Raw genomic sequence first — 13,732 nt, 5'->3', positions numbered from 1 at the left:
AGCTTTCTGATCTTTCCTGGAACCAGAAAAGATAACAAATAGACTAGAAATCTTTCTAAAATCTTTAGTAGCTTCAACATAATATTTCAAAGCTCTTACTACATCCAAAGAATGTAAAGATCTCTCCAGAGAATTCTTAGGATTAGGACACAATGAAGGGACAACAATTTCTCTACTAATGTTGTTAGAATTCACAACCTTAGGTAAAAATTGAAATGAAGTCCGCAACACTGCCTTATCCTGATGAAAAATCAGCAGAAGAGATGGCCAAAAGGAACAAAACTTTCCAAGAAAGTAATTTAATATCCAGAGAATGCAAAGGTTCAAACGGAGGAGCCTGTAAAGCCCTCAGAACCAAATTCAGACTCCAAGGAGAAGAGATTGACTTAATGACAGGTTTGATACGAACCAAAGCCTGTACAAAACAATGAATATCAGGAAGATTAGCAATCTTTCTGTGAAAAAGAACAGAAAGAGCAGAGATTTGTCCTTTCAAAGAACTTGCAGACAAACCTTTATCCAAACCATCCTGAAGAAACTGTAAAATTCTAGGAATTCTAAAAGAATGCCAGGAGAATTTATGAGAAGAACACCAAGAAATGTAAGACTTCCAGACTCGATAATAAATCTTCCTAGACACAGATTTACGAGCCTGTAACATAGTATTAATTACTGAGTCAGAGAAACCTCTATGACTAAGAATCAAACGTTCAATTTCCATACCTTCAAATTTAATGATTTGAGATCCTGATGGAAAAATGGGCCTTGAGATAGAAGGTCTGGTCTTAACGGAAGTGTCCAAGGTTGGCAACTGGCCATCCGAATGAGATCCGCATACCAAAACCTGTGAGGCCATGCTGGAGCCACCAGCAGTACAAACGAACGTTCCATTAGAATCTTGGAAATCACTTTTGGAAGAAGAACTAGAGGCGGAAAGATATAGGCAGGATGATAATTCCAAGGAAGCGACAACGCGTCCACTGCTTCCGCCTGAGGATCCCTGGATCTGGACAGATACCTGGGAAGTTTCTTGTTTAGATGAGAGGCCATCAGATCTATTTCTGGAAGTCCCCAGATTTGAACAATCTGAAGAAATACCTCTGGGTGAAGAGACCATTCGCCCGGATGTAACGTCTGGCGACTGAGATAATCCGCTTCCCAATTGTCTACACCTGGGATGTGAACCATAGAGATTAGACAGGAGCTGGATTCCGCCCATACAAGTATCCGAGATACTTCTTTCATAGCTTGAGGACTGTGAGTCCCACCTTGATGATTGACATACGCCACGGTTGTGACATTGTCTGTCTGAAAACAAATAAACGATTCTCTCTTCAGAAGAGGCCAGAACTGAAGAGCTCTGAAAATCGCACGGAGTTGCAAAATGTTGATTGGTAATCTCGCCTCCTGAGATTCCCAAACCCCCTGTGCTGTCAGAGATCCCCATACAGGTCCCCAACCTGAAAGACTCGCATCTGTTGAGATTACAGTCCAGGTTGGACGAACAAAAGAGGCCCCTTGAATTAGACGATGGTGATTCAACCACCAAGTCAGAGAAGATCGAACATTGGGATTTAAGGATATTATTTGTGATATCTTTGTATAATCCCTGCACCACTGGTTCAGCATACAAAGTTGAAGAGGTCTCATGTGAAAACGAGCAAACGGGATCGCGTCCGATGCAGCAGTCATGAGACCTAGAATTTCCATGCACAAAGCTACCGAAGGGAACGATTGAGACTGAAGGTTTCGACAAGCTGAAACCAATTTCAGACGTCTCTTTTCAGTTAGCGACAAAGTCATGGACACTGAATCTATTTGAAAGCCCAAAAAGGTTACCTTTGTCTGAGGAATTAAAGAACTCTTTGGTAAATTGATCCTCCAACCATGTCTTTGAAGAAATGACACAAGTTGATTCGTATGAAATTCTGCAGAATGTAGAGACTGAGAAAGTACCAAGATATCGTCCAAATAAGGAAATACTGCAATACCCTGTTCTCTGATTACAGAGAGAAGGGCACCGAGAACCTTTGAAAAGATCCTTGGAGCTGTTGCTAGGCCAAACGGAAGGGCAACAAACTTGTAATGCTTGTCTAGAAAAGAGAATCTCAGAAACTGATAGTGATCTGGATGAATCGGAATATGAAGATATGCATCCCGTAAATCTATTGTGGACATATAATGCCCTTGCTGAACAAAAGGCAGAATAGTCCTTATAGTCACCATTTTGAATGTTGGTATCCTTACATAACGATTCAATATTTTTAGATCCAGAACTGGTCTGAAGGAATTCTCCTTCTTTGGTACAATGAATAGATTTGAGTAAAACCCCAGACCCCGTTCCAGAACTGGAACTGGCACAATTACCCCAGCCAACTCTAGATCTGAAACACATTTCAGAAATGCCTGAGCCTTCACTGGGTTTACTGGAATGCGAGAGAGAAAAAATCTTCTCACAGGTGGTCTTACCTTGAAACCTATTCTGTACCCTTGAGAAACAATGTTCTGAATCCAAAGATTGTGAATCGAATTGATCCAAACATCTTTGAAAAATTGTAACCTGCCCCCTACCAGCTGTGCTGGAATGAGGGCCGCACTTTCATGCGGATTTGGGAGCTGGTTTTGACTTTCTAAAAGGCTTAGATTTATTCCAGATTGGAGAAAACGGAAACCGTTCCTTTAGGGGAAGGGTCAGGCTTCTGTTCCTTATTCTGACGAAAGGAACGAAAACGATTAGCAGCCCTGTATTTACCTTAAGATTTTTTGTCCTGAGGCAAAAAGGTTCCTTTCCCCCCAGTAACAGTTGAAATAATAGAATCCAACTGTGAACCAAATAATTTATTACCTTGGAAAGAAAGAGAAAGCAAAGTTGACTTAGAAGTCATATCTGCATTCCAAGATTTAAGCCATAAAGCTCTTCTAGCTAAAATAGCTAAAGACATATACCTGACATCAATTCTAATGATATCAAAAATGGCATCACAAATAAAGTTATTAGCATGTTGAAGAAGTTTAACAATGCTATAAGCATTATGGTCTGATACTTGTTGCGCTAAAGCCTCCAACCAGAAAGTGGAAGCTGCAGCAACATCAGCCAAAGAAATAGCAGGTCTAAGAAGATTACCTGAACATAAATAAGCTCTCCTTAGAAAGGATTCAAGCTTCCTATCTAAAGGATCCTTAAAGGAAGTACTATCCGCCGTAGGAATAGTAGTACGTTTAGCAAGAGTAGAGATAGCCCCATCAACTTTAGGGATTTTGTCCCAAAACTCTAATCTATCAGATGGCACAGGGTATAATTTCTTAAACCTTTGAGAAGGGGTAAATGAAGTACCCAGACTATTCCATTCCCTAGAAATTACTTCTGAAATAGCATCAGGAACTGGAAAAACTTCTGGAATAACTACATGAGGTTTGAAAACCGAATTTAAACGCTTAGTAGATTTAGTTTCAAGAGGACTAGACTCCTCCATATCAAATGCAATTAACACTTCTTTAAGTAAAGAACGAATAAACTCCATCTTAAATAAATATGAAGATTTATCAGTGTCAATATCTGAGGCAGAATCTTCTGAACCAGATAGAGCCTCATCAGAAACAGATAAGTCAGAATGATGGCGGTCACTTAAAAATTCATCTGAAATATGAGAAGTTTTAAAAGACCTTTTACGTTTACTGGAAGGAGGAATAACAGACAGAGCCTTCCTAATAGATTTAGAAACAAATTATTTTATATTAACAGGGACATCCTGAACATTAGATGTTGAAGGAACAACAACAGGTAATGGATTATTACTAATGGAAACACAATCTGCATTAGAAAGTTTATCATGACAGTTATCACAAACTACAGCCGGAGGAACAGTTACCAAAAGTTTACAACAGATGCACTTAAAGTGAAAGTAAAGTTATGTGGTCCCCTCTCCTCAGTTACATAGTTCATTTAAAATAAATAGGAGTTTCATTCATGAGTTTGTACAAATTTGCATGCAAATGCCATTTTCGCTGCAAATAAACTCAATATTTTACTACTTACAATTCAACCCGTTTTTCTCCTCTCATTTTACTTCCTGATCACGTTCATCGGTCGACCAATTGACTTTCTGGCCGATAGGCGGCCATGAGCCGACGTCATCCGCCTATGTGTTCAATTGCGCATGCGGCAAATCTTGTTTGTGCTCGTTATGTAGGACGCCAGTTCACGATTCGCGCATGCGCACACCTTTTTGTTTTATAACAGCCAAGGACGCATTCATGCATGCGCGTTGTAAAGAGGCTCATCACAGAATCGCATGCGCATTAATGGTAAGATCTACGATTCGCCCATGTGCAATGCGTTCTTTGCTTGTGAACGCGCATTTGACATACGTATAGAGTGGGTGGGACCGCTCTATACATCTAAACACAGAAACATAGGAAGTCTAAGATGGGCGGAGCATGACGGATAAGGTTAGAAGAAATAAAATTTTAATTAAAAGTCAAAATTCACATAATGAAGAAAAAAAAAATAGCGATCCTACTATTTGGAATGTATACAATACTTGGATGTGTTGTAAAGGGCTAAAATTTACTTTCACTTTAACTTTGGTAGAACCAGCATCAGGCAGCGTCTTTCCAGAAGTAGATTCTGATCCAGGGTCAGGTTGAGACATCTTGCAATATGTAATAGAAAAAACAACATATAAAGCAAAATGATCGAATTCCTTAAAGGATAGTTTCAGGAATGGGAAAAAATGCCAAATGAATAAGCCTCTAGCAACCAGAAGCAATGAAAAATAAGACTGAAATAATGTGAAAAAAATGACGCCCACATTTTTTGGCGCCAAGAATGATGCCCACATTATTGGCGCTAAGTACAACGCCCATATTTTTTAGCGCCAAGTATGACGCCACATCCTGTGACGCCGGAAAAAAAACGACGCCCACATTTTTGGCGCAAAAAAAATAAAACGTCTGAACACATATACGTCAAAAAATGACGCAACCACGAACAAACTTCCGGCGTAAATTAGGGCACCGGAAATGACAAAATTTTTGCGCCAAAAAAGTCTGCACCAAGAATGACGCAATAAATTGAAGCATTTTCAGCCACAGCGAGCCTAACAGCCCACAGGGAAAAAAAGTCAATTGAAAATTTTTTAAAAGGTAAGAAAAAAAATATTTATTCATATGCATTATCCCACATAAGGAAACTGGCTGTCTGAAAGAAGGAATACTGATTATCCTAAATCATGGCAAATATAAGTTTAAAGACATATATTTAGAACTTTGCATATAAAGCGCTCAACCATAGCTTAGAGTGTCATAATAAAATAAGACTTACTTACCCTAAGACACTCATCTACAAATAGTAGATAGCCAAACCAGTACTGAAACGAGAATCAGTAGAGGTAATGGTATATAAGAGTAGGAGAAGAAATCTCTACGACCGATAACAGAGAACCTATGAAATAGACCCCGTAGAAGGAGACCATTGAATTCAAATAGGCAATACTCTCTTCACATCCCTCTGACATTCACTGCACGCTGAGAGGAAAACCGGGCTCCAGCCTGCTGCGAAGCGCATATCAACGTAGAATCTAGAACAAACTTACTTCACCACCTCCATGGGAGGCAAAGTTTGTAAAACTGAATTGTGGGTGTGGTGAGGGGTGTATTTATAGGCATTTTAAGGTTTGGGAAACTTTGCCCCTCCTGGTAGGAATGTATATCCCATACGTCACTAGCTCATGGACTCTTGCTAATTACATAAAAGAAAGGCATTTGATCAATTTGTTTACTTTTTTTTATATTTGTTTACATGTAAAACAGACTTTCATAGAGTCCACAAAGCCTCTTTATAACCTCTTCTCATATTTGAAGCAGTAAATAAGCACATTTCTAAGGTTATAAGTCAGCAGGAGAGAGAGTATGTCTGTGCCAGTTTGGTACTTGATACAGTGATGCAAATGCTGGGATCACAGACATCAGCAGTGATCTAACGGAACCATGACAACAGTTTTATAGGAGGTACAAAAACCACTGAAATATGCCCAAAATACTGTAACATGATAAAAATGTGATATATACAAATTGTAAAATATTAACAGACTGAATGATTGATTTCCTGCCATACACCAAATGTTTTTACATTTCTCTAAAAATGACACAGTGGGAAAAAAAAAAAAAAAAAAAGGATTCTAAAGGAGGACTGATTTTGAATAGATGTATGTTGTTTTTTGTTTACAATGTAAAAAGGTTAAAGGGATAGTGTAACCTGGCAAACAACAGGTAAGATTTCATTAAACTGAAAGTCAGTGCAGAAATACTCTTTAAAAAGGTCTGGGCTCTCTCGCTTCCACCCCCCCTCCCCACTGGGAGGTAGATATTTTCTGATCTGTTTATATAGATTTTCTTTAGCCGTTACTGCAGGTTTGACATTTTTAGTATAGCTGTAACCAGTTATTTCAAATGACAAAATAAAGGTGAATGAGTTACCTGTTAACAATTAAATACACTGCGGCAGGTATAATAGATTATTGAGAAAACATTAAAGGGACATTATACACTAGATCAGTGGTTCTCAACCAAAGTGACCTCAAGGCCCGGTAAATTTTAGCTGGACATGTCCAGGGCCCGGTAGTTTGGGGGCCCTTTCTTTGGCCCTTAATGTTGGGGGTCCTGGCTCTGGAGGTTGATGGGCCTGTTGGGATTAGGGCAGGGAGGCTACCTATGTTCATTTGCATGAATTTGAATACATTTGTATCAGTGTGAGACAGTTTTCCTGGGGCCTTGATTGGTCTCAGTCTGCCCTTGGTGTGCAGTGGGGTAAGAGTGTGCAGTGGAGGCATGACAGGTCAGGGCCCACCAGCAGGGCTATCACGGCACGGTACTGGGCCACGGCCCGGCTGTTGAGAAACCAGGCACTAGATGTTTCTTTGCATAAATGTTTCGAAGATGATCTATTTATATAGGCCATGTCGTTTTTGTTTTTCTAAATGGATAGTTTTGCTTATTTTTAAATAATATTGCTCTGATTTTCAGACTCCAAATCAATCCCCAAAGTTTTAGGAGAATACAGACATATACCTACTCCAGCTTGCTTCTGCTTGTGTAAAGGGTCTTTTCACATGCAAAGGAAGGGGGAGGGGGTGTCTGCTATTTCCCACTTGCAGTGGGTGTTCCAGTAACCTTTTAAACAGAGCTAAACTGGAAGCTTCTAAGTAAGTTTTTAAATGGTTTTATACTGGATTGATCAGTATCTGTGCATATTATTCTTTGTAGCAGTGTCTATTATATGCAGTTATATGGAAATTGGTGTATACTGTCCCTTTAAAGGGGAGAAAATGTTACTGTACACTGTCCCTTTAATATGCTTGCCAATGCTTTTTAAGCACTGCAGTTCATAGCAAGTATAGATTATAAGAATAATAAGTACAGCATCCTGTGGGTAAGTGCTTACTTGCCTTCAGGGATGCCCCTTGCTTCAAAGCCTTTATCTTCTTTTAATCTTCGGTTGGTGGTACAGCCAATTAAAAGCTGTTCCTCCCGCCCCATAGACAGCAAGTCTAGCACGCTCCCCATGCGCTGCTTTAGCTGCTATTACATCTGTGTGAGGCGCTGTACAGTGCAATAGCCCATCAGCGCCTCCATCATACATATGTTAATAAAGAAAGGGGCAGCAGAGGTGGCAAATAAACATTCACCCACAAGGCTGATGAGCTATACTTATTTTTCTGTTCTTAAAGGGACATAATGTTCAAAATTGAAATGTGCATAAGTGCCTTTCAATTGTAACAAGCATTTTTGCAATGTATTTATTTTGTCAAAAATGCATCTAGTAAAAGCTTTCACTGTTTCATTGACATACACACGTATGCCGTGCATACCCCATGCACTCTCATAGAAACACGTTGCCAGTTCAGAGAACAAGAGTTACCATGCATCATGGTAACGATGATTTCATCTGCATTATACATCACCCGATGATTCTCTGAACAGACACGGTGTATGAATGCTGGTGCACATGCGCACATGTCACTGCTAAAAGTATAGCTATTACTAGAAGCAAGTTTACTAACAGAAGAGTATAGCAAAAGTGCATGTACCTTTAAACAGACATATTACGCACATTTTTTCTTTAATGATTCAGATTGAGCATGTCATTTTAAAAAAACTTTATAATTTACTTCTATTATCAAATTGTATTTGTTTTCTTGGTATTGTTTGTTGAAAAGCAGGGCTGTAAGCTTAGGAGCGTGCATGTGCCCGGAGCAATATATGGCAGCCGTTTTTCAAGAGCACTAGATGGCAGAACTATTTCCGGCCATGTAGTACAACAGACACTTACCTAGGTATCTCTTCAACAAAGAATACCATGGGAATGAACTTATTTTATTTTTTTGTATGCTCGGTCTGAATCACAAAATAAAAATATTTGGGGTTTCATATCCCTTTAACAAAACCCTTTATATAAAATAACCACATTGGAAATAGTATATTTTGCTTTAGCCGTACCTAACCTCGCAGTTCCATGGCTTCTCGTATCTTATTCTGACATTTCTTGATCAGAAAAAAATCCCAATTTCTTACACTTTCCTTTGTGTTCTAAGATGAGACAAATATTCCACCTACCTCTGGAGTGTCTCCGGTTTCTATGTGGTCAGGCTCTAGATCTTCACTGATATGCCTTCTTGATCGGAAAACCCTGTGTGCTTCCTGCTGTATGTGCCTGATATTGCTGTCTGATTCAGATGCAACATCTCTGGATAACACAAAACAAGAGGTAAGAAAGGATTAAATAAAAATAAATCACTGTTCATACAGGTCATTTAGTACAGCTATAAATAGACACATTATCATAGCTTGCTGCAAGTGCATTATGGTAAAATGGTAAGAATTTGTCAACAACATATAGAAAAAAACTATAATGTTTTGTTGAGCCATTCAAAGGAATTCACAGTAAATTATTTTAAAGGGACACTGAAATCAACATTAAACTTTCATGTCTCAGATATAACATTCAATTCTTAACAACTTTCCAATTTACTTCCATTAACAAAATGTGCACAGTCTTTTTATATTTACACTTTTTGAGTCACCAGCTCCTACTGAGCATGTGCAAGAATTCACAGCATATACGTATATGCATTTGTGATTGGCTGATGACTGTCACATGATAGAAATATGGAGTGGAAATATACATGTGTCAGAAAAAAACAGAATTTATGTTTACCTGATAAATTACTTTCTCCAACGGTGTGTCCGGTCCACGGCGTCATCCTTACTTGTGGGATATTCTCTTCCCCAACAGGAAATGGCAAAGAGCCCAGCAAAGCTGGTCACATGATCCCTCCTAGGCTCCGCCTTCCCCAGTCATTCGACCGACGTAAAGGAGGAATATTTGCATAGGAGAAATCATATGATACCGTGGTGACTGTAGTTAGAGAAAATAAATCATCAGACCTGATTAAAAAACCAGGGCGGGTCGTGGACCGGACACACCGTTGGAGAAAGTAATTTATCAGGTAAACATAAATTCTGTTTTCTCCAACATAGGTGTGTCCGGTCCACGGCGTCATCCTTACTTGTGGGAACCAATACCAAAGCTTTAGGACACAGATGATGGGAGGGAGCAAATCAGGTCACCTAGATGGAAGGCACCACGGTTTGCAAAACCTTTCTCCCAAAAATAGCCTCAGAAGAAGCAAAAGTATCAAATTTGTAAAATTTGGTAAAAGTGTGCAGTGAAGACCAAGTCGCTGCCTTACATATCTGATCAACAGAAGCCTCGTTCTTGAAGGCCCATGTGGAAGCCACAGCCCTAGTGGAATGAGCTGTGATTCTTTCAGGAGGCTGCCGTCCGGCAGTCTTATAAGCCAATCTGATGATGCTTTTAAGCCAAAAAGAGAGAGAGGTAGAAGTTGCTTTTTGACCTCTCCTTTTACCAGAATAAACAACAAACAAGGAAGATGTTTGTCTGAAATCCTTTGTAGCCTCTAAATAGAATTTTAGAGCACGAACTACATCCAAATTGTGCAACAAACGTTCCTTCTTTGAAACTGGATTCGGACACAAAGAAGGCACAACTATCTCCTGGTTAATATTTTTGTTAGAAACAACTTTCGGAAGAAAACCAGGTTTAGTACGCAAAACCACCTTATCTGCATGGAACACCAGAAAAGGAAGAGAACACTGCAGAGCAGATAACTCTGAAACTCTTCTAGCAGAAGAAATAGCAACCAAAAACAAAACTTTCCAAGATAATAACTTAATATCTACGGAATGTAAGGGTTCAAACGGAACCCCTTGAAGAACTGAAAGAACTAAATTGAGACTCCAAGGAGGAGTCAAAGGTTTGTAAACAGGCTTGATTCTAACCAGAGCCTGAACAAAAGCCTGAACATCTGGCACAGCCGCCAGCTTCTTGTGAAGTAAAACAGATAAAGCAGAAATCTGTCCCTTCAAAGAACTTGCAGATAATCCTTTCTCCAAACCCTCTTGTAGAAAGGATAGAATCTTAGGAATTTTTACCCTGTTCCATGGGAATCCTTTCGATTCGCACCAACAGATATATTTCTTCCATACTTTATGGTAAATTTTCCTAGTTACAGGCTTTCTAGCCTGAATAAGAGTATCAATGACAGAATCTGAGAACCCACGCTTTGATAAAATCAAGCGTTCAATCTCCAAGCAGTCAGTTGGAGTGATGCCAGATTCGGATGTTCGAACGGACCTTGAACAAGAAGGTCCCGTCTCAAAGGTAGCTTCCATGGTGGAGCCGATGACATATTCACCAGGTCTGCATACCAAGTTCTGCGTGGCCACGCAGGAGCTATCAAGATCACCGAAGCCCTCTCTTGATTGATCCTGGCTACCAGCCTGGGAATGAGAGGAAACGGTGGGAACACATAAGCTAGGTTGAAGGTCCAGGGCGCTACTAGTGCATCTACTAGAGTCGCCTTGGGATCCCTGGATCTGGACCCGTAGCAAGGAACCTTGAAGTTCTGACGAGACGCCATCAGATCCATGTCTGGAATGCCCCATAATTGATAGAAGAATAAAAACTACATTTAAACACCAAAAAACTCTGAGCCATCTCCGTGGAGATGTTGCCTGTGCAACGGCAAAGAGAATGACTGGGGAAGGCGGAGCCTAGGAGGGATCATGTGACCAGCTTTGCTGGGCTCTTTGCCATTTCCTGTTGGGGAAGAGAATATCCCACAAGTAAGGATGACGCCGTGGACCGGACACACCTATGTTGGAGAAAAATCTACTGTATTTACTGGTCCTTTAAAGGGACATTATACACTTGTTTTTTCTTTGCATAAATGTTTTGTAGATGATCTATTTATATAGCCCATAAAGTTTTTTTTGTTGTTGTTTTTTTTTAAATGTATAGTTTGCTTATTTTTAAATAACATTGCTCTGATTTTCAGACTCCTAACCAAGCCCCAAAGCTTTAGGACAATACCGACGTATACCTACTCCAGCTTGCTCCTGTTTGTGTAAAGGGTCTTTTCAGAGGAAGGGGGAAGGGTTGTCTGCTATTTCCCACTTGCAGTGGGTGTTCCAGTAACCTTTTAAACAGAGTTAAACTGGAAGCTTCTAAGAAAGTTTTTAAACGGTTTTATACTAGATTTTTATATCCGTATCTGTGCATATTATTGTTTATAGAAGTGTCTATTTACATACAGTTATATGAAAATTAGTGTATACTGTCCCTTTAAACATTGCAACTGTAACTTCATACAAAAATGACAAATCAGCTAGGAAATCTCATACAGCTGGTTATGAATATGATAAATTGCAATAAATATTAACACAGATATTCTAGCTACCTATCTACAAAGCTGTTCATTTAGGGTGCAAAGGTTAATTGTATACTCACTGGCATACTGACAGAAAAGGTACAGGAATTATCTGATTTGATTTAAAAGTTGATAAACAATGCAGTAGTGCAGCAGGTTAGATCAGCAGAATACGTTGCTGTTTCGTCTGAGGGGCTGGCAGCAGAAAAAGTGAGGTTCTTATAGCACTTTACAGACATAGGTGCTAGAGTATTGTGAAGTTTTGGAAACCATATCTTCACAATTATATAAATAAACTAGAAACTGCTCTATTAAAAGTTGCTAATGGGGTACATGATCTAAAAAATAAGACTTAGAAGAAGAGACAACTTGTCTTAAAGGGACATTAAACACTTAGAGATTGTAATATAAAAAGATAAATCGTATGTTGTCCCTTTTTTCCTGTAATTCCATTCTGAAATTGTGATCTTTTCAGTTCCTGTTAAAATAGAAGTGCAGAACACTATTATATTCCACACAGCCATTGGCTGCACACTCTAGTGACCTATTTATAACTCTCTCTAATTGGCCAAAGCAGAGAAGGTAACCTAAGTTACAACATGGCAGCTCCCATTGTTTTATAGACACTAAAACTTTACATTTATTTGGTCAATAATTAAACAGCTAATGAAACTTTAAAAACAAAATTTATGCTTACCTGATAAATTTCTTTCTTTTGCAATGTACCGAGTCCACAGATTCATCCTTAATTGTGGAATATTATCCTTCCTAACAGGAAGTGGCAAAGAGAGCACCACAGCAGAGCTGTCTATATAGCTCCCTCCTTAACTCCACCCCCCAGTCATTCGAAGGCCAAGGAAGAAAAAGGAGAAACTATAAAGTGCAGAGGTGACTGAAGTTCTTAATAAAAAATACCATCTGTCTTGAATAGACAGGGCGGACCGTGGACTTGGTACATCGCAAAAGAAAGAAATTTATCAGGTAAGCATAAATTTTGTTTTTTTTTTGCATGATGTACCGAGTCCACGGATTCATCCTTACTTGTGGGATACCAATACCAAAGCTTAAGGACACGGATGAAGACAAGACAGGAACCTAAACGGAAGGCACCACTGCTTGCAAAACCTTTCTCCCAAAAATAGCCTCCGAAGAAGCAAAAGTATCAAATTTGTAAAATTTTGAAAAAGTATGGAGTGAAGACCAAGTAGCAGCCTTACAAATCTGTTTAAAAGAAGCATCATTTTTAAAAGCCCATGTGGAAGCTACCGCTCTAGTAGAATGAGCTGTAATCCTTTCAGGAGGCTGCTATCCCGCAGTCTCATAAGCCAAATGGAAGATGCTTTTCAGCCAAAAGGAAAGAGAAGTCGCCATAGCCTTTTGACCCCTACGCTTTCCAGAATAGACAACAAACAAAGAAGATGTTTCACGAAAATCTTATAAAATTTAAAAGCACGAACCACGTCCAAGTTGTGCAACAGACTTTCCTTCTTAGAAGGAGGATTAGGACACAGAGAAGGAACAACAATTTCCTGATTGATATTCCTGTTAGTAACAACGTTAGGTAGGAACCCAGGCTTGGTACGCAAAACCACCTTATCAGCATGGAAAACAAGATAAGGCGAATCACATTGTAATGCAGATAGTTCAGAAACTCTTCGAGCTGAAGAGATAGCAACTAGGAACAAAACCTTCCAAGATAAAAGCTTAATATCTATGGAATGCATGGGTTCAAATGGAACCCCCTGAAGAACTTTAAAAACTAAATTTAGACTCCATGGCAGAGCAACAGGTTTAAACACAGGCTTAATTCTAGCTAAAGCCTGACAAAAAGCCCGAACGTCTGGAACATCTGCCAGACGCTTATGCAACAGAATAGACAGAGCAGATATCTGTCCTTTTAGGGAACTAGCTGACAATCCTTTCTCCAATCCCTCTTGGAGAAA

General features: G+C 39.4%; 1 protein-coding gene across 14 annotated transcripts in view; it reads right to left on the bottom strand.

The window, feature by feature from the left end:
• The window catches only part of NEDD4L (NEDD4 like E3 ubiquitin protein ligase), an 826,963-nt gene that overhangs the window by 143,508 nt on the left and 669,723 nt on the right, over window positions 1–13,732 (bottom strand). For all 14 annotated transcript variants that reach the window (XM_053701158.1, XM_053701159.1, XM_053701160.1 and 11 more), the window contains one exon: window positions 8,614–8,743. In XM_053701158.1, the coding sequence (XP_053557133.1) occupies window positions 8,614–8,743 (130 nt within the window). The remainder of the gene's footprint in view (window positions 1–8,613; window positions 8,744–13,732) is intronic.

This window comes from Bombina bombina, chromosome 2 (assembly GCF_027579735.1).
Source record: "Bombina bombina isolate aBomBom1 chromosome 2, aBomBom1.pri, whole genome shotgun sequence".
Taxonomy (NCBI): Eukaryota; Metazoa; Chordata; class Amphibia; order Anura; family Bombinatoridae; genus Bombina; species Bombina bombina.
This window is presented reverse-complemented; position numbering and strand designations above follow the sequence as displayed.